Source organism: Desmodus rotundus, chromosome 6, assembly GCF_022682495.2.
Source record: "Desmodus rotundus isolate HL8 chromosome 6, HLdesRot8A.1, whole genome shotgun sequence".
NCBI lineage: Eukaryota > Metazoa > Chordata > Mammalia > Chiroptera > Phyllostomidae > Desmodus > Desmodus rotundus.
The window spans coordinates 111713750-111733898 of NC_071392.1; the positions used below are offsets into that span (position 1 = coordinate 111713750).

The 20149-nt window shown below is 38.8% G+C and overlaps 1 protein-coding gene across 2 annotated transcripts in view; it reads right to left on the reverse strand.

Moving 5' to 3' along the window:
• Window positions 1–20149, reverse strand: part of CNBD2 (cyclic nucleotide binding domain containing 2) — a 74643-nt gene that overhangs the window by 21060 nt on the left and 33434 nt on the right. For both annotated transcript variants that reach the window (XM_053927292.2, XM_053927291.2), the window contains exons 9-11: window positions 14571–14685; window positions 2999–3176; window positions 947–1067 (exon numbers count right to left, since the gene is read on the reverse strand). In XM_053927292.2, coding sequence (XP_053783267.1) covers window positions 947–1067; window positions 2999–3176; window positions 14571–14685 — 414 coding nt within the window. The remainder of the gene's footprint in view (window positions 1–946; window positions 1068–2998; window positions 3177–14570; window positions 14686–20149) is intronic.

The following is a 20149-nucleotide window of genomic DNA, read 5'->3' on the forward strand; positions in this document are numbered from 1 at the left end:
CCCTTTACCTCCTAGATAACATCTTTTGTCTTTACAAAGTGCATACATTAAGGTTCACTCTTTGTGCTATATATAGTTCAATGGGTTTTCACAAATTCTTAAAGTTTTGAATCCACCACTACAGTAACAAACAGAATAATTTTACTATCCTAAAAATCCCATGTGCATTACCTATTCATCCCTTCCCCTGAACTCCAAATCTCGGGCGACCGCTGATCATCTTATTATCTCTACAATTTTGCCTTTTCCAGAATGTCACAGAATTGGAATCATACAATCCACAAACATAGAATATTTTCCATTTATTTAAGTCTTCTCTGAATTCTTTTATTATACTTAATGGTTTTCTTCATATGGATCTTGAACATATTTTGTTACATTTACATCTAAGTATTTAACTTTTTAGTGCTATTGCAAATGGTACTGTGTTTTTAATTTCAAATTCCAATTGTTCATTGCCTTATCCCTACAACTTTGCAATAATCATTTATTAGCTTCAGGAGGTTTTTGTTTTTATTCTTTAAATTGTCTACATAGACAATCATGTCATCTGCAAACAAATATGGCTTTATTTCTTCCTTCCCAGTATATATATATATTTTATTTCCTCTTCTTGTCTCAATGTGCTAGCTAGGACTTCCAGTATCATGTTGATTAGGAGTAGTAGGTGGGGACACCCTTGCCTTATTTCTAAATTATTTTAAAGCAAGTTCCAGACATCATATTTTATCTGTAAATATTTTGACACATATCTCCTAAATATAAGAACTCTTTTAAAAACATAAGCATAATATGGTAATTCTTAAATTATCTAAAAATATCAATAATGCTCCTTAAGATCACCACATATAGAGCAGGGTGTTTTTAAACCTTACAGTCATTATTTAACACTCCCATCCCATCATGTTACACACTGTATCATAACCTGGGCTCTCTGTACACTTACAATGACTTCTCCTTCCTCCACTGTGTGGATCTTGATGTAGGCCACCACTGACGCTTCCTTTGGGAGATCACCATGCTTGGTATTGAGCATGGGACACTCAATCAGATGAGGTTGCCTGGATCTGAAATTAGACAACTTGTTAAAAAGAACTCATTTGTAACACTAGCAGTTCATGAGACCATGGATAACCAGCTCAACTCTACTGCACATGGACTACTTCTTCCCCTCTCTCAGAAGTGAGAAACCCCAAAAGCAAGCCCTGGACTGACTGCTTCAGGAACTGGTGAAGTTTAATAGGGGGAAGACCTGGAGGAGAAGAAGGTAGGACTCCTTTAAACCCCTGAAGGCTGTCACGTAAAAGAAGGGGCTAACGAACTCATGCAGCTGAACCAGGCCTGCTGGGCGAGAAGTCCAGGCTGGCTGACACGCTCAATGTGAGGGAGGAATTTCTGAGAGCCATCTGAAAATGGAACAAACTGTCTGACAAAGAGTAAGATCTGTGCCTTTAGGGACACAGCTAAAGCTGGGGCTCTCTTGAGAGGAAGGCAGAGCAGAGATGGTTTTTATTTGTTTGTTTACAAAGACAGACTTCCATGGGTGACTTGGAGACTCTGTACTTTGTTCATGCTGGGGTTAATCTTTCCAGGCAACCTTGTTGTACTTTCTTTGGTCTCAGGCTAGGTAGAAGGAAGAGACAGGCTATGTTATTTGAATTAGAGGCGGAAAAATATTACTTGTCAGCTGAAAATACAGCTGAACTCACCCAACACATAAGGCTGACTCCTATTCTCACCCTCGCCCTCAGGATGTGTACACATGAGTGCCCAGCATGTCCTTTATTTTTCACTTCTGGGTCCAACCTGTCCCTTTCCCCTTATTGATTTACAGCAGAGAAATGGGGCCTGTTCCACTTCTACCTTCAGAAGACTAGGATAGGATTTCAAGCACGGGATCCCTTAGAAAGAATAACCTTCACAGAAAAAACTCAGAAGCCATGGGATGCTCATCATGAAGGCAAGCAGGCTGGAATGGTAACAGGCAAAAGACTCAGGAAAGTGGTACTACGGTGGTTAGAAGATGGTGATGCTGATTCCATTGTCAGTATCACTGCAATATTTTTATTCCATATTTAATGCAGGAGGGGGGACTGTTATGTTTCTCTGGGCCCAGCATTGAGCTGCCTCTAGGCTGGTGCCCACTGAGGCCTTTCCTGCTCCTCAGCCTCTCTGGGATGAGGCAAAAGTGCATCCACCTTTCCCCATTGTGAGAATTGTACTAGACAACAAGACTGAGTGTTAACAAGCTACCTGGGCCTGAATCCTGGCTCTGCCACTTCCTACACATGTGATCTCAAACGAGTAATTTAGTCTCTCTTTGTACCTTGGTTTTCTCACCTGAAAAACGGGAGTGATAACAGCAGTACTTACACTTACCTCATAGAGTTTTTGGTGAGGAGGATTAAATTAGATAATCCAGTACCAGGAAGAAGACTCCATAAATTTAGATATAGTTATCATTATTTTATTTAACTGCTGGCTTGCAACAACCCCGAGACTTAGACACTATTATCTACAGACAAGGAAACTAAGATTTACAGAGGTCAAGTTCCTTGCCCAGGGAGACAGAGTTAAACTAAGTGGCCAAGCCAGGATATGAACCTGGGTTGAAATGACTCCAAAGCCCATGCTCTGATCTACTGCCACCCTTGGGTGGTTAGAATTTTCTGAAGAGGCTCCAGGTCCACCAACACACAGGCAGAGTGTCAGAGCTGTAAGATCAGTCCTGCCCCTCCTTCCTCAAATGGGTTCCCTGTCAAAGGAAGTAGCTGGCCACCTAGAGTGGCCCTGAGAGTTAGAGGCAGAGAATACAGCTCCTGGATATCAAACCTAGCACCTCTCAAGCTGCCTTCCCCACATGCCCCAACCTTTGGGGTCAAGCTGTACCTGCTACCTCCACCCCCACCCCAGCATCCCTGACATTCCTGCCCTGTAAGTTATATCATCCTTTTCAACCAGAATCTGGACCCTTCTATCTGCCGAGAGCTAAGCTTACTTGATCTTTGGGCCCAAGATCTTTGGAAGACTGCTTTCTTGGGTATTAATCTTCCTACTGAAGCTGGTCCCTTGTTGCTCCCAGGCTTTCTGGAGATGCACAAGTTTCAGAGAACTAAAATCCTGTACAGGATATGACTTGATCTGAAATTCTTTAAATCTCTGCACAGGAGAAGATTCTGTTAGGGAAAGCACAAGAAAACACATTAGCAGGTCTTTGCATATACGAGGGTTGTGGTGGTGGCAGTATATCATAGTGCCCTGCCTGGCTAGTCTGGTGCATGGGGAGATTAAGAAAAATAGAAGGAAAAAACCCCCAACACTGTGGTATCCATGTATTGTCCCTCTGTGTTAGGCCCTGAGCTAGAGGCTTTATATCCATTGCATCCAGAAAATTGTCACTGGCCTCATTTAAGAGATAAAATGAGCAGTAGAGAGGTTAAGTCACTCAGGAAAAGGCTAAAGGCTGGATCTGAACTCAGGTCTATCTAATTCAAAGCTCATGTCTTTTAGCAGATCACATTTACGTGGGCTTTTAAATTGGGATTGGGGGTGGGGACAGTAATAAAAGACAAATGGATAACCAGTCATAGAACCTTGAACAAGTCACATAATCTCTTTGAACCCTTACAGGATAATTGTAAGAATGACAGATAAAAGCAAGTTCTATGTACCTAGCACAGTGCCCAGCACATTATAGTTATGAGAGTTATTAACAAGTTCTCCAAGAGAATACTACTTAGAAATAAAAAGGAGTAAACCAAGTACTCAAAAACACTGTGCTGAGTGAAAGGAGCCAGACATAAAACAGTACATATGGCATGATTCTATTTACATAAAACCCTAGGAAAGACAAATGTAAACTATACAGACAGAGATCAGATTGTTGGTTAACTAGGACCACAGATGAAGAGTAGGGATTGTCTGGGAAGCGGCACAAGGAAACTTTTTGGGCTGATGAATCTTATATCTAGACTCTGGTGGTTGTAACAGATATAAGTTTCTCAAAATTCACTGAACTACACATTTTAAATGTGTGCCTTTATTGTATGAAAATTAAATCTCAATAATAATACTTTTAAATTTTTTTTTTTTTTTACAGAGAGAAAAGAGGAGAGAGAGAGAGAAACATAAATTTGTTGTTCCATTTATTTCTGCATTCATTGGTTGACTCTTGCATGTGCCCTGACTGGGGATCAAACCCACAACTTTGGTGTATCAGGACTCTGCTCTAAGCAACTGAGCTATCTGGCCAGGGCTCAATAATGATGATTTTAAAAACAGATCTCCAAACTGTCAGAATCAACTATTAAAGTGAATATTAACAGAAATAAGTCCACACTGCACAAGGAGAATGTCCTGGTTTAACAGAACACACATAAAAAGGCCTGAGTATAAGTTCTTTAGAAGGCATTTTGGCAATATCTATGAACATTTTAAATGTACATAGCCAGTACACACTGGATCAATGACTCGATTCAGTCTTCTAAGAATTTATTCAATATTTTTTTGCACAAATATGCAAAGATAAACACGCCAGGAAATTTACCACAGTAAGGTAAAAGTGAAAAATTGGAAATAACCCAGTATGTTTGTAAAAGGTAATTAGTTTATTAATTATGGTGTGTATGCACAATAGAATGAAACTCAGCTGTTAAGAATCATAGATCTAGGACTTCAGGCCAAGATGGAGGCGTAGGTAGACACACTGCGCCTCCTTGCACAACCAAAAGAAGGACAAGAACAAATTTAAAAACAAAAATCCAGAACTGACAGAAAATCGAACTGTATGGAAGTCCAACAACCAAGGACTTAAAGAAGAAACTTTCATCCAGACAGGTAGGAGGGGCGCAGCCAGGCAGCGGGTGGAGAGGACTCGAGGCAAGGTGGTGGCTGGTGGACTCAGCGAGGTGGGGGATTGTGGAGTCAGGTGGGCAAAGCTGCAGCTGGCCAGCAAGGCAGCACTGGTGGACCAGGTGACAGAGCCCACATCCCAGGGTTCCAGCCCTGGGAAATAAAGCCTCAAACCACTGATTGAAAACACCCGTGGGGGTTGAGGCAGCAGTGGGAGAAACTCCCAGCCTCACAGGAGAGTTCGTTGGAGAGACCCACAGGGGCCTAGAACGTACACAAACCCACCCACTCAGGAAGCAGCACCAGAAGGGCCCAATTTGATTTGTGGGTATCAGAGGGAGTGACTGAAAACCAGCAGAGTGTGGAGCAGGCACCATTGCTCCCTATTGGACCCCTCCCCCACATAAAGCATCACAGTGCAGCAACCAGTGTTACCCTGCCCTGGTGAATACCTAAGGCTCCTCCCCTTTACATAACAGGTGTGCCAAGGCAAAAAAAAAAATGGCCCAAATGAAAGAACAGATCAAAGCTCCAGAAAAAATACAACTAAGCAACCAAGAGATAGCCAACCTATCAGATGCACAGTTCAAAACACTGGTAATAAGGAAGCTCACAGAATTGGTTGAATTTGGTCATAAATTAGATGAAAAAATGAAGGCTATGCTAAGAGAAACAAAGGAAGATGTACAGGGAACCAATTGTGATGGGAAGAAAACTGGAACTCAAATCAACGGTGTGGACCAGAAGGAAGAAAGAAACATCCAACCAGAAAAGAATGAAGAAACAAGAATTCAAAAAAATGAGGAGAGGCTTAGGAACCTCCAGGACATCTTTAAACATTCCAACATCCGAATTATAGAGGTACCAGAAGGAGAAGAGGAAGAGCAAAAAATTGAAAACTTATTTGAACAAATAATGAAGGAGAACTTCCCTAAGCTGCAAAGGAAATAGACTTCCAGGAAGTCCAGGAAGCTCAGAGAGTCCCAAAGAAGCTGGACCCAAGGAGGAACACACCAAGGCACATCATAATCACATTATCCAAGATTAAAGAGATGGAGAAAATCTTAGAATCAGCAAGAGAAAAGGACACAGTTACCTACAAAGGAGTGCCCATAAGACTGTCAGCTGATTTCTCAAAAGAAACCTTACAGGCAAGAAGGGGCTGGAAAGAAGTATTCCAAGTCATGAAAGGCAAGGACCTAGAGCAACCTAGAGCAATCCAAGATTGCTCTATCCAGCAAAGCTATCATTTAGAATGGAAGGGCAGATAAAGTGCTTCTCAGATAAGGTCAAGTTAAAAGAGTTCATCATCACCAAGCCCTTATTATACAAAATGGTAATGGGATTTATCTAAGAAAAAGAACATAAAAAATATGAACAGTAAAATGACAGCAAACTCACAGTTATTAACAACCACACCTAAAACAAAAACAAAAGCAAGCTAAACAAACAACTAGAACAGGAACAGAACCACAGAAATGGAGATCACACGAAGGGTTATCAACAGCGGGGTGGAAGGGGAGAGAGGGGGAAAGGTACAGAGAATAAGTAGCGTAAATGATAGGTAGAAAATAGACAGGGGGAGGGTAAGAATAGTATAGGAAATGTAGAAGCCAAAGAACTTATATGTATGACCCATGGACATGAACTATAGGGGGGGAATGTGGGAGAGAGGGGGTGTGCAGGATGGAGTGGAGTGAAGTGGGGGAAATGGGACAACTGTAACAGCATAATCAATAAAATATATTTTAAAAAATAAAAGATTGTAGCTTCTGCCTCAGGCACACTCTGTGTTGCTCCTTCTTACTTCTAGGGAAGGAAGCCTCCATGTCATGAAACAACTTCACAGAGACATTCATGAGGGAGGGGCTAATAGCCATGTAAGTGAGCTTGGAAATGACTCCCTCCCAGTTGAGGGGTCAGAGGAGACCACAACCCTGGCGGACAGCTGCAACCTCATGAGACAACTTGAGCTAAAGGCACTCAGCTAAGCCATGCTCAAATTTCTGACCCACAGAAACTGAGAGATAATAAGTGTTTGTTGTTTTAATTCAGTAGGCTTTGCAATAATTTGTTACACTAGTACCCAAGACTGGGAAAGAATCATCCAAAATAATTAGAGAATAAATCATCAGAGCTCACACAGGACCAGAAGTAGTTCCTATTCCCAATAGCTAGAATAGAAAACCTCATGAGTCATGGGGTACCATGAAATATTCAAAATGGTTTTTCATTATGAATGGGGCAAAATTAGCTCTAGACTGAACATTGCTCTGATCCCACCTAACAAAGCTTAAAAGATAAAAATATTATCTCCAAAAGATAAAAATATTCCCAAGAAACTTAACTATATCCTAGAACAAAGCTCATGAATATTTATAGGAATAAAAAATATGTAGCACCCAAAATTCACAGTTTCTACCATCCTATGAAAAATTATGAACCATGCAAAGAAGTAGAGAAGTATGAACTATACAAGGAGAAAAAAACAATGAATTGAAACTGTCCCCAAAATGACAGAATTAATATAAAAGGACATTAAAACATTATCACTTATTAACAGCTATTATCGTATACACAAAGAGGACATTTTGTGTATATGAAGCAAAGACACGGCAGTTATTTTTTTTAAATACCCAAATCAAGCTTCTAAATATGAAAACAACAAGGTCTGAAATGAAAAGTACACTGGATTGCATTAATAGTAGCTTGGACAATGCAGAGATTAGTAAACTTGAACACAGAGTAATAAAAACTATACAAAATGACAGAGAGAAAAAAGACAAAAAAAAAGAGAGAGAGAAACATTGACAGAGCATCAGTGAAACAACTTCAAGCAACTCAATATACATGTAGTTGGAGTCCCCAAAGTGAAGGAGTGGGAAAAACAGGAAAAATGGCCAAAAAATTCCAAATCTGATGAAATAACGTGAACCCCCAAATCCAAGAAACTAAATGAGCCCCACGCACAGAAACATGATGAAAATTATGATAAGGTGCAACATAATCAAATGTCTTAAAACTACTGATAAAAAATGTGTTTAAACCAACAGAACAAAGGGCACATTATGCACAAAGAATAAACAAAGTTCTGCAAAGAGGTTACATGAAAGTAAAAATGTTGGCAGACTTCTTTTTGAAAATAAGCCAGAAGACAGGCTTTAATGCAACATCTTTAAATTACTGAACAAAAAAATCTGTTAACTTAGAATGTTTTTTATCAACAACAGGAAGAGCAGTTTCAGGAGACATGTTGAATGTGAGTGTCTCTGGCTGGGCAGAGAGGTCAGAGCAGCTGTCTTAGCCGCCCAGCACCATCCCAGGGGGCTGGGACCAACTGCCTGTTAACCTAGAATTCTATACCCAGCAAAAACTTCGTTCAGAAATGAAAACAAAATAATTTTCATTTCAAAATCATTTCAGAAAAGCTGAAAATTTCATCACCAGCTGACCTGAGCTATAAGAAATGTTAAATACTTCAGGCAGAGGGAAATGGTACTATGGAAAATTGGATCTATACAAAGGAATGAAGAGCATCAGAAATGGTAACTACACAGGTAAATATAAAAGACTTTTGTTCTTATTATTGAAGTCTATTTAAAAGATAATTGATTGTTCAAAACAAAAGTGATAAACATGTATTGTAAGATTTTTAACATCTGTGAAAGTAGAATATACAACAACACCAAATTTGGAAAGTGGAAGATTATCATTGTAAGGCTCTGATTCTATATGTGAAGTGGTGTAATATCTCTTGAAGATAGATCATGATAACTTAAAGGTATATACAATAAATCAGAAAGCAACCACTAAAATAATACAATAAAGGGTTGTAGCTAATGAGCCAACAAAGTAAAATGGAATTATACAAAGTAATTAATCCAAAAGAAGGAAGAAAAAACAAAAGGACAAGGGGAATAAAGAACAGATAGGACAAATAGAAAACAAATAGCAAGATGGTAGATTTAAACACAACCATAATCAATAATAACCTTAAATGTAAATTCAGACATGTCAATAAAAATTCAGATTGTCAAGATCTGATTTAAAAACGAAGACCCAACTATATGCTGTCTTTCAGAAACCCACTTAAAATATAAAGACACAAATAGGTGAAATGTAAAAGGCTGGAAAAAGATATACCAAAATAATACTAATCAAAAGGTGTGGCTAAATTACTGTCAGAAAAAGTGGGTTTTAAAGCAAAAAATATACCAGGACAGGGATAGAAGTTCATTTCATAATGAGGAAGAGTTCAATACTAAAGTCTAAGCACCTAATAAGACAGCTTCAAAATACATGAAGCAAAACTGGTAGAAATGCAAGGAGGAAAACATTAGAGATTTTAACAACTCTCTACATTAATAATTGATAAATAAGGTAGACAGATATAAGCAAGGGTATAGATATTTTGAACACTATCAATCAACTTGACCTAATTGACATTCACAGAACACTGCACCCATTTCCAACTGCAAATGGAACATTTGCCAAGAAAGACTATATTCTGATCCATAAAACAAGTTTCAATATATTTAAGAGAATTCAAATCATACAAGGTTTGTTCCCTTAGAAATCAGTGACAGAAAGATAGCTGGATAATCCCCAAATATTGGGAAACTAAATAACACCATTATAAACATTCAACACGTCCATTATAGCTCTTTTCTTTCAAGAAATCAAAAGGGAAATTTAAAAGTATTTTGAACTGAAATCTACAAAAACACAACGTAAACTTTGTTTAGAAACCCTGAAAATTCCATGATAAAACTGTTAGAGATAATAAATAAATTCAGCAAAATAGCAGGATACAAAGTTAATGCAAAAATCAGTTGCATTTCTATACACTAACAATGAACAATCTGAAAAGGAAATTCCAAAAACGATGCCATTTACAATAGCATCAAAGAATAAAATTCTTAGGAACTAACTTAATGAAGGACTTGAAAGACTTGTACAATAAAAATTACAAAACACTGCTGAAAGAAATTAAAGAAGACATAATAAATGGAAACACATCCCAGTTCATGGATTGGAAGCCAATATTGTTAAGATGTCAATACTACCCAAAACAATCTACAGATTTAATGAAAAATCCCAATGACTTTTTTTGAGAAGTAGAAAAACCCATCCTAAAATTCATAAGGAATCTCAAGGGACCCCCAAATAGCCAAAATAATCTTGAAAAAGATAAATAAATCTGGAAAACTCACCTTTCCTGATTTCAAATTTACTACAAAACTACAAGAATCAAAGCAGTGTGGTACTAGAATAAAGACAGACATGCAGATCAATGGAACAGAATGGACAGCCTAGAAATAAATTCTCACTTATATGGTCAAAAGATTTTTGACAAGGGTGCCAAGACCATTCAATGGGGAAAGGATAATCTTTTCAACAAATGGTGCTGGGATAACAGCATATCCACATGCAAAATAATGAAATTAGACCCTTACCTAACAACATACACAAAAATTAACTCAAAGTGGATCAAAAACCTAAATGTATGATCTAAAACTATATAGTTCTTAGAAGAAAACATATGGCAAAATCTTCTTGACATTGGATTTGGTCATGATTTCTTGGATATAAACCCAATGTACAAGCAACAACAAAAAAATAAGCAAAATGAACTTCATGAAAAATTTAAAATTTTGTGCATCAAAGGACAAAATCAAAACAGTAAAAAATCAAACTAGAAAATGGGATAAAATATTTGCAAATCTTATATCGGCTAAGCAATTAATGCCCAGAATATATAGAGAGCCCTAAAACTTAAAAAAATAAACAAACAACCAGATTTTACAATGGGCAGAGAATTGGAATAGACTTTTCTCCAAAGAATATATAAATATGGCCAAAAAGCATGTGAAAAGATGTTTTATACATCACTAATTATGAGGAAAATACAAATCAAAACTACAATGAGATACCACCTCATACCCTTTAGGATGGATACCATAAAAAAAAAAAATAAGTGTTGGTGAGGATGTGGAAAACCTGGAACCCTTGTGCACTGTTAGTGTTAAGGTAAAATGGTATAGCTTCTGTGAAAACAGTATGGCAAGTCCTCAGAATAAAAATAGAATTACTATATGATCCAACAATTCCACTTCTGGGTATATATTCAGAAGAAAAAAGGGTCTCGAAAAGATAGTTGTAAACCCATGTTCACAGCAGCATTATTCACTAAAGCTAAAATGTGGAAGCAGCTCAAGTGTCCATTGACAGATGAATGAATAAACAAAATGTAATTTATTCATACAATGGAATATTATTCAGCCTTAAAAAGGAAGGAAATTCTGACATATGCTACAACATAAATGAAACTTGAGGACATTAAACAAAGTAAAATATGCCAGTCACAAAAAGATGAATATTGTATTACTCCACTTACATGAGGTACTTAGAATAGCCAAAATCATAGAGACAGAAGGTAGAATGATAGTTGCCAGAGACTACAGAGAGGAGGAAATGGGAGTTACTGTTTAATGGGTACACAGGGTTTTAGTTTTACAAGATAGTTATGAAAATGGATGGTGGTGATGGTTACACAATATGAATATATTTAATACCACTGAACTATATGATTAAAAATGGTTAAGATACTACATTTTGTTATATGCATTTTGCCACAATAAAAAAAAAATGGGTCCTGGCTGGTGTGGCTCAATGGATTAAGTGCTGGCCTGTAAACCAAAGGGTTGCTGGTTTGATTACCACTCAGGGCACATGCCTGGGTTGCCAGTTAGGTCCCCAGTGTGGGGGCGTGAGAGAGGCAGCTGCACATTGGTATTTCTTTCCCTCTCTTTCTCCTTCCCTTCCCCTCTCTCTAAAAATAAATAAGTAAAATCTTAAAAAAAATAAATTTTTAAAAACTGGGAGAAAAATTTATGGGATACAGCTTTTTCTCTGGTGGACTGTCAGTGGGAAAGAGAAGAAAAAGAATGTTGTAAGACAACTGATATTTGACTTCTGGCCAAGACAGAGGCATAGATAGATACATTTTGCCTCTTCACACAACCAAAAGTAGGACAACAAATTTAAAAACAAAAAATAACCAAAATTGCCAGAAAATTGAACTGTATGGAACTCTGACAACCAAGGAGTTAAAAAAGTTAATTCTTCACTTTAACCAGTCTGAAGTTAATTCATCCAGACAGGTAGGAGGGGCGGAGATGGGCAGCCAGGGTGGAGAGCACTTGTGGCAAGGTGGTGGCTGGCAGACTGGGTGGTCCCACATTTGCAAGCAGATAAACCAGGAGGAACACCTGGGGAGAGAGACAGGCTGTACAAATAAAGCCTCAAAACCTCTGAGGGTTGAGGCAGCAGGAGAAACTCCCAGTCTCGAAGGAGAGTTCATTGGAGAGACCCACAGGGTCCTATAACATACACAAACTCACCTGCCTAGGAATCAGCACCAGAAGGGCCCAGTTTGCTTATGGTAATGGGGAAGTGACTGAAAGCCTGCAGAGAGTTGAGCAAGTGGTATTGTTCCCTCTCGGACCCCTCCCCCACATACAGCATCACAATGCAGTGAAGTGGTTGCCCCACCCTGGTGAATAACTAAGGCTCCACCTCTTACTGTGTAACAGGTGTGCCAAGACAAAAAAAAAATATGGCCCAAATGAAAGAACAGATCAAAGCTCCAGAAAAAACACAACTAAGCAATGAAGAGATAGCCAACCTATCAGAAGCAGAGTTCAAAACACTGGTAATCATGATGCTCACAGAAATGGTTGAGTATGGTCGCAAAATAGAGGAAAAAGTGAAGGCTATGCAAAGTGAAATAAAGGAAAATGTACAGGGAATGAACAGTGAAGGGAAGGAAACTGCAAGAATTCAAAAAAAATGAAGAGAGGCTTAGGAACCTCTGGGACAACTTTAAACATTCCAACATCTGAATCATAGGGGTGCCAGAATGAGAAGAGGAAGAGCAAGAAATTGAAAACTTATTTGAATAAATAATGAAGGAGAACTTCCCTAATCTGGCAAAGGAAATAGACTTCCAGGAAGTCCAGGAAGCTCAGAGAGTCCCAAAGAAGCTGGACCCAAAGAGGAACACACCAAGGCACATCATAATTACATTACCCAAGATTAAAGATAAGGAGAAAATCTTAAAAGAAAAAAGGAGACAGTTACCTACAAAGGAGTTCCCACAAGACTGTCAAGCCAATTTCTCAAAAGAAACCTTATAGGCAAGAAAAGACTGGAAAGAAGTATTCAAAGTCACGAAAGGCAAGGAACTACATCCAAGATTACTCTATCCAGCAAAGCTATCATTTAGAATGGAAAGGAGATAACATGTTTCCCAGATAAGGTCAAGTTAAAGGAGTTCATCCTCACCAAACCCTTAGTATATGAAATGTTAAAAGGACTTATCTAAAAAAAAGAAGATGAAAACTATGAATAGTAAAATGACAACAAACTCACAACTATCAACTACCTAACCTAAAAAAAAACAAAAACAAACTAAGCAAACAACTAGAACAGGAACAGATTCACAGATATAAAGATCACATGGAGGGTTAACAGTGGGGAGGGGAGAGAGGGAGAAAAGGTACAGGAAATAAGAAGCACAATTGGTAGGTACAAAATAGGCAAGAGGTGGTTAAAAATAGTATGGCTTCTCCATTGAGAAGCCAAAGAACTTATATGTATGACCCATGGACATGAACTAAGGTGGGGGAATGATGGTGGGAGGAGGGGTACAGGGTGGAGAAGAATAAAGGAGAGAAAAAAATTGTACAACTATAATAGCAAAATCAATAAAATATTTTTTAAAAAAAGAACTGATATTTATTGAGCACCTACCAGGTCCTGCACGTACATGATCTCACCCAGCCTTCCTTAGTAACCTGTGTAATGACACTGAACATCTACTGTATTCTTTATTTTTTATTTAATCTTTATTGTATTTTTTCCATTACCATTTAGTCCCCTTATGCCTCCCCGCCCCATAATCACCACAGTGTTGTCCATGTCCATGAGTCCCTTTTCCTTTTTGCTCAATCCCTCTACCCCCTGACTAGCCCCCCTTAGCAGTCATCCTGCTTTCTCCATCTATGCTAAGTGAAATAAGCCAGTCAGAGAAAGACAAGTACCATATGATTTCACTCATGTGGAATCTAATGAACAAACTGAACTAACAAGGAAAATTGGGACAGACTCATAGATGAATAACTACATATTCTATGTATCCAGGTAGTGTTCTGAGAGCTTTATATAGTCATCTGCTTAATTTCATAACTAGTCTATGAAGTAGGGACCACAATTGACATTTTACAGACTGAGGGCATGGATACACAGGGACAGAGAGTGACTTGTTTAGAATTACACACAGCTGGTGAGAGACAGACCTTGGATTCAGACACAGTTTGGCTCCTGGGCCTATGCTGTAAACCTGGCCCAGACGCTTAAGTACTCACTAAAGTCACCCAGTTAATCAGTGGGATGCAAACCAGGCTCTGTCTAGCTCCAAGCTCTCTTTTGCCCCTGCCATCTACCTAGGGGAACCTAAAGTGAAGAGGAAAGGCTGCAAAGGAGTGGCAGAGGTGGGCTGGAGCCTAACCTGGGCAGGTTGTGTGGACCAGGTTTCCACAGTTTGTAGAAGGGGTCCAACCAGACATCCTGCCAGGCCTTCTTAGCTCTAGATTTCTGAGACTCTACAGGCTGGGGACTGGGAACAGGATGGGACCAGGTACCCCACAGCGGTTTACCTTTGAGGTTGGTCTTCACAGCTCTGTCATCTATCAGCTCCAGATGCTGCCAGATCCACTTGTAGTAGGAAGGTGAGGCACTAAGGTCTAGTAGCCGCAGGACTTCACAGCTGCCCTGGACACATCAAGGGACACAAACCAAAGGTTTAATCTCGAGGACTCCAAGAAGGCCACTCTTTGAAAATAAGCTCTCTGTATTATGACTCATTCAACTGTGTTTTACTAGCTCGATACAAGTAGTTCCAGGTCCTTTTTTAAAAAAACATTAAAATGTTATATACTTATAGAAATTCAAATAGCTAAAGAGGCACAAGAACCAAATATAATGTTGGCACTGGAAAATAATAATTGAGGATGTTATTGGGACACTTGGGGAAACTGATTATGGACTATAGATTATACATTTTTTAAGTTTTAAAAAATATGTTTATTGATTTGAGAGAGAGAGAGAGGGAGGAAGAGAAAGAGAGGGAGAGAGAAACATTGACTGGTTGTCTCCTATATGCACCTTGACCAAGGATCGAACCTGCAACCTAGGTATACGCCCTGATTGGGAATCAAACCCCCAACCTTTTGGTGTATGGGATGATGCTGCAACCAACTGAGTCACACTGGCAAGAGCTATAGATTATATACAAATGTTAAATTCCCAGATTTTGATAATTATTCTATGGTTAAGTTCAGATTTTAAAGAAGTACTCACGTAAGTGTATGGGGTAAATAAGTATGATGAATGACACTTAACTCTCAAATGATTCAAGCAGAGAAAAACATGTATATATTAAAGCAAATGCCACAAATGTTAACAATCGATGAATCCAGGTAAGGTTCTATAAATCTAAAATTATCCTAAATTAAAAGTTTAAAAATATTTAAACCAAACAGAGTTAAAACTATCTTAATCTTAACACCCAGAAACAACAAATAACATTTTGGTGCATATTATTTTAAACTTTTCTCTATAAGCGTATACAATTTTTTCATAAATGATCCTATTTACATAAACAGACTTTTGTAACCTTTTTAAAAACTCAACATATCAAGGACATCTTTTCATGCCAAGCAATATGGTTCTACATTATTGCTTCTAATGATTGCATATTACTCTATGTATGTCAGTATTTGGAAAAAAATTGAAAATAACAAATATTCAGATGAGCAAAAGAAGTCAGACACAAGAGCACATATCACATGATTCCATTTATATGAAGTTCAAGAACATGTAAAAGTACTCTGTGGTGACATAAGTCAGAAGAGTGGTTAGGGGAATGTGTCTGGGAAAGGGCACAAGGGAGCCTTCTGAGGTGCTGAGAATGCACTCTATCTTGATTTGGGTGATGCTTACACGGGCAAGCACATATATAAAAATTCACCAACCCATAAAATTTAGAGTTCTTTATTGTATATGTTACACCTCAAGAAAATATTTTTGAAGAGTAGTATTTAGCTTGTTTCAAATCGGTCAGTATTGTATATAACTCTGCTTTTGTTCAGGACAGCAAGATTCCAAGAAAAAAAATTTGCCACCTTTGCAAACTCTCCAGCAGTGGGCGTGGCAGTAACTCAGTTCTGATGTATACCATAGGAAAGCTATGGTAGTCCTTCCTCCTTCCCTCTGCTTGAAACTCAGATGTGATGGCTACAGGTGGAGTAGTCACACTGTAACTATTAGGATGAAAGCCATAAGCTGTGGATGATGAAGAAAGAAGCCAGAAGAGGCCTGGGTTCTGGAAGACTTCCTAGAACAGCTCTTCTAATCCTGGACTGCTTAAATTAAACTTTACTCCATGAGAAAAATTACTGTTCATTAAGCCACTGCAAGTGGGTTTCTGTGGCTTACAGTGGTCAGCAACTTTAATTAACAATCTTGTCTATACGTCTTAATGCATAGAGTGGTCACTAAGGCAGTTGACAGACACTTGAGTTCTCCTCTCAGGCACATGGCAGGATTGTACTATTCCACTCTTTGAATTAGGTATGGCCTTCTTACTTGCTTTGGCCAATTTCTGTTAGCACAGTGATGTGGGATACTCTCAGTGGAAACTTTAAAAGCCAGTGCTTGATTCTCAGCATTCCCTTCCCCCGCTCTATTGATCATGGGAGCATGGTCCCTGAGTGACCATAAGGAGCAATACCAGCTGGCCTGCTATGATCAAGTAGTAGGTTGAAGGAATAAATCTTTGTTAGTTAATCCACTGAGATTTGAGGATTGTTATAATTGCAGAAGAATCTAGTTTACTTAATAGAATACCCATGTTTGATTATCTCCTTGGGATTAATTCCTAAAGGTATGCATGTTTCATTTTTAAAGATTTTATTTATTTATTTTTAGAGTGAGGAGAAGGGAGGGAGAAAGAAAGTGAGAGAAACATTGATGTGTGAGAGAAACATCATCAGTTGCCTATTGCATGCCCCAACCGGGGACATGGGCCACAACCCAGGCATGTAACCTGACTGGGAATTGAACCAGTAGCCTTTTGGTTTGCAGGATGATGCTCAGCCCACTGAGCCACACCAGTCAGGGCTTTGCATGTTTTCGATACACATTGCCAAACTGCTCTCCAGAAATGTTAGATCAGTTTTGACTCTCTCTGACAGTGCACAGCAGAGCCCCTTGTAATACATCTTTATATTACAATGACAACTGGGTTTACACAACCCTTTTAATCTTCCCTAATCTGATAGGCCAAGAAAAATGTCATTTTAAAATTCATGTCTTTGTAAAATCTTACCGTTTTTTGGTAGAAACTCTAAGGGACACATTACGAAGGGTTAAGGTTCAAGAGAGATTACCACTGAAGAGGAGAAGAAGAGATAAAAACATTTAATAAGCCCTTATTATATGCCAGGCATTGTGCCTGAGCTTTATTCAACATTCATTCAGTAAACATTTATCAACCAGGAACTGCAGGTGCTAGAAAAAAACACTCCAACAGTTTCTTCTTAGAAAGCCTCTCATGGGTATTTAACCACATCTGTATCTGTGGAGAAAACAATTTCACCATGTGTCCCCAAGTGATAAACTTTTCAAAATGAGTTGATTATGGGCATTAATTATGTTTGTGATGCCAGCAGGAAATCAGGTTCTACTTTTCTTGGGTCTCAAGGACTTCCAGCCACAAGCCGCTGATTTTGCCCTCTAGTGGTAATATGAGTAAACTACAGGAGTCAAGACATCCAGTCTCCTTAGCAGATGAACACTCAAGGAGCTGGCTAGACAGGAAATAAAAATTTTTTTAAAAAAAGAAAGAAAAAAAGAACAGTTCCTTTACAGGGGACAGATGCTCTTCAACTCCAGCTAGAAGGGGCTACACTTGGTGTTTCCTGATCTTCTAAATATGCAAAAAAAAAAAAAGGCAGAAATCAGAATTTTTCTGTACAATCGTCACCTTGATGATTAAATCAGCTTTTTAAAAAATCCTCACCCAAGGACATTTTTTTTCATTGCTTTTAGAGAGAGATGAAGGGAGAGAGAGGAACAACAATGCAAGAGAAAAGTATCGATTGGTTGCCTCCTGTATGCACCTGGACCATAGGTGCCCAGACCTGGGACTGAACCCGCAACCCAGGTATGTGCCTGATTGGGAATCAAACCTGCAACCTTTTGGTTACAGGAGGACACTCCAACCAACTGAGCCACACTGGCCAGGGCTAATTCAGCTTTTAATAAAACACTGGAAGGGACAAACCAAACTTATCTGCTGGCCAGGATGAGTTTGTGACATCTCTATTATTTTTTTCAGAGTGAAGTTCAAGCACCCCTGCATTAGAATCACCTGTGACACTTATTCAACATGCAGTTTTCCAGAGCTAATGAATCAGGATCTCTTTGGTGGGGCAGGAATCTGCCTTTTTAAGAAGCACCCTAGGTACTCTTTATGTTTACTGAAAGTTGAAAACTCCTCCCTTAAATCACAGGTTCTCCAACTTTAGTGTGCATCAGAATCACCTGAAAGGCTGAGAAAACACGTTACTGAGCCCCCCCCCCCAGAGTTTTTGATTTAATAGCTCTTGGGTGGGCCCGAGAATTTGCCATTTTAAGGAGTTCCCAGGTGATTCTGATGCTGCTAGTCCAGCCACAACACTCTGAGAACTAGTGGATTAGAGGATAAATGTCAATTGAGTGAGTATATGCTAAATTCTCCTCCTTGCAGACTTTACACAGTAAATTGGTCCCATTTTACAGATGAAGAAATGGGGGCAAAGAAATTAAGAACAATCCCCCACTTTCTGCTGGCCGGGATGTAATCATCCTGCTGATTAAAGGAAGTCTTGAGCTCATAAACCCTCCCCCTCAATCATTTTAGAAAACATTTTAGGAAAAACAACTTTTAAGAATGACAAAGCAGATATCAGGGAAGAGAAGGAATTGCAAATTATTCAGGTGGACCTTCAGGACTCCATGTCGTCTTCTTGGCTCTCTCCCATCTCTTCTCACGTGACCATCAGGATTCTCCAAACTTGTATAAACTCCAGGCACATCCTACTGCAAGCTCGCTTCCCACTATTCCCCTCAGCTGGCAAGGACCTCATCCGCATTTCCACCCTCGACTGGGTCAGATCCTGTGCATCCAATCCCCTTTTGTGTGTAGAGGCTAGAAGCCAAACACTAACATTTCCTAAGCTCCCTCGCAGCTAAGGCTCTGGATGTGATTTGGGTTCTATCAGTTGGATGCACTTGGGTAGGCTTGGTTTTGGAACTGCCAGACATCCATTTTGTCAGTGGAGGTGGTGGCCATAGAAGTGGCTTCCTGAACGTGGCAGGAGCAGCAGCACCTGAGCGGCAGTCCCGGTCTGGACTCTGATCTGGAGTTGTCTGGGAGTCATTTTCAGTCCAGGTCTGTTTCTTCAGGCCTCCCCTAACCCCCAATAAATCTGTTAGCCATTGAATAAGCCTGTTGGCCAATAAATCCCTTTCTGCTTAGGTTAGCTATAGTTGACTCTGTTCTTTAGGACTGAACCCAGAATAATAACACAAGCCACATCCCCAGTGGTACTGTTAGGTTTAACAATTGACTCTCTAGGAAAATGTACACAAATCTATAAATTTTACTGTTATAAAGAGTGTGTATATTCAACTATAAATAACAAAACATACCATACTTTTATTGGAAATTCCACATAGCCAATTGATTCTCACAGAATGTTTCTGTTGACTTCGGCTGAACTCTTATGTCCATGGCCAATTTATAGTCACAGTTCAACCATGATTTGACAAATGAATTTGTATTCCAATCCACTGTTTTCACAATAAATTTAATATTATTAAATCTGATTTCTAACTTACTGGTAAACTATTTCTCACTCTCACATAAACTACATTCATTACATTGAAACCTCTTTTAGCTTTATCATCATGTATATCAGAACTTCACTGTTCACTAATGATATGACTAATTTCTATGATAAATCAGATAATACCTTTTAAATAATAGAATATTTTCTCAATTTTCTTCTCTTCATAGTGTAATGGCTGCAGATCCTATCCACTATTAAATATAACCTGCATTATAAACATTCTCTCTATAGCTTTCTTAAGACAATCAGCAAAACCATAAATCAAGACCTGACTTAGAGTA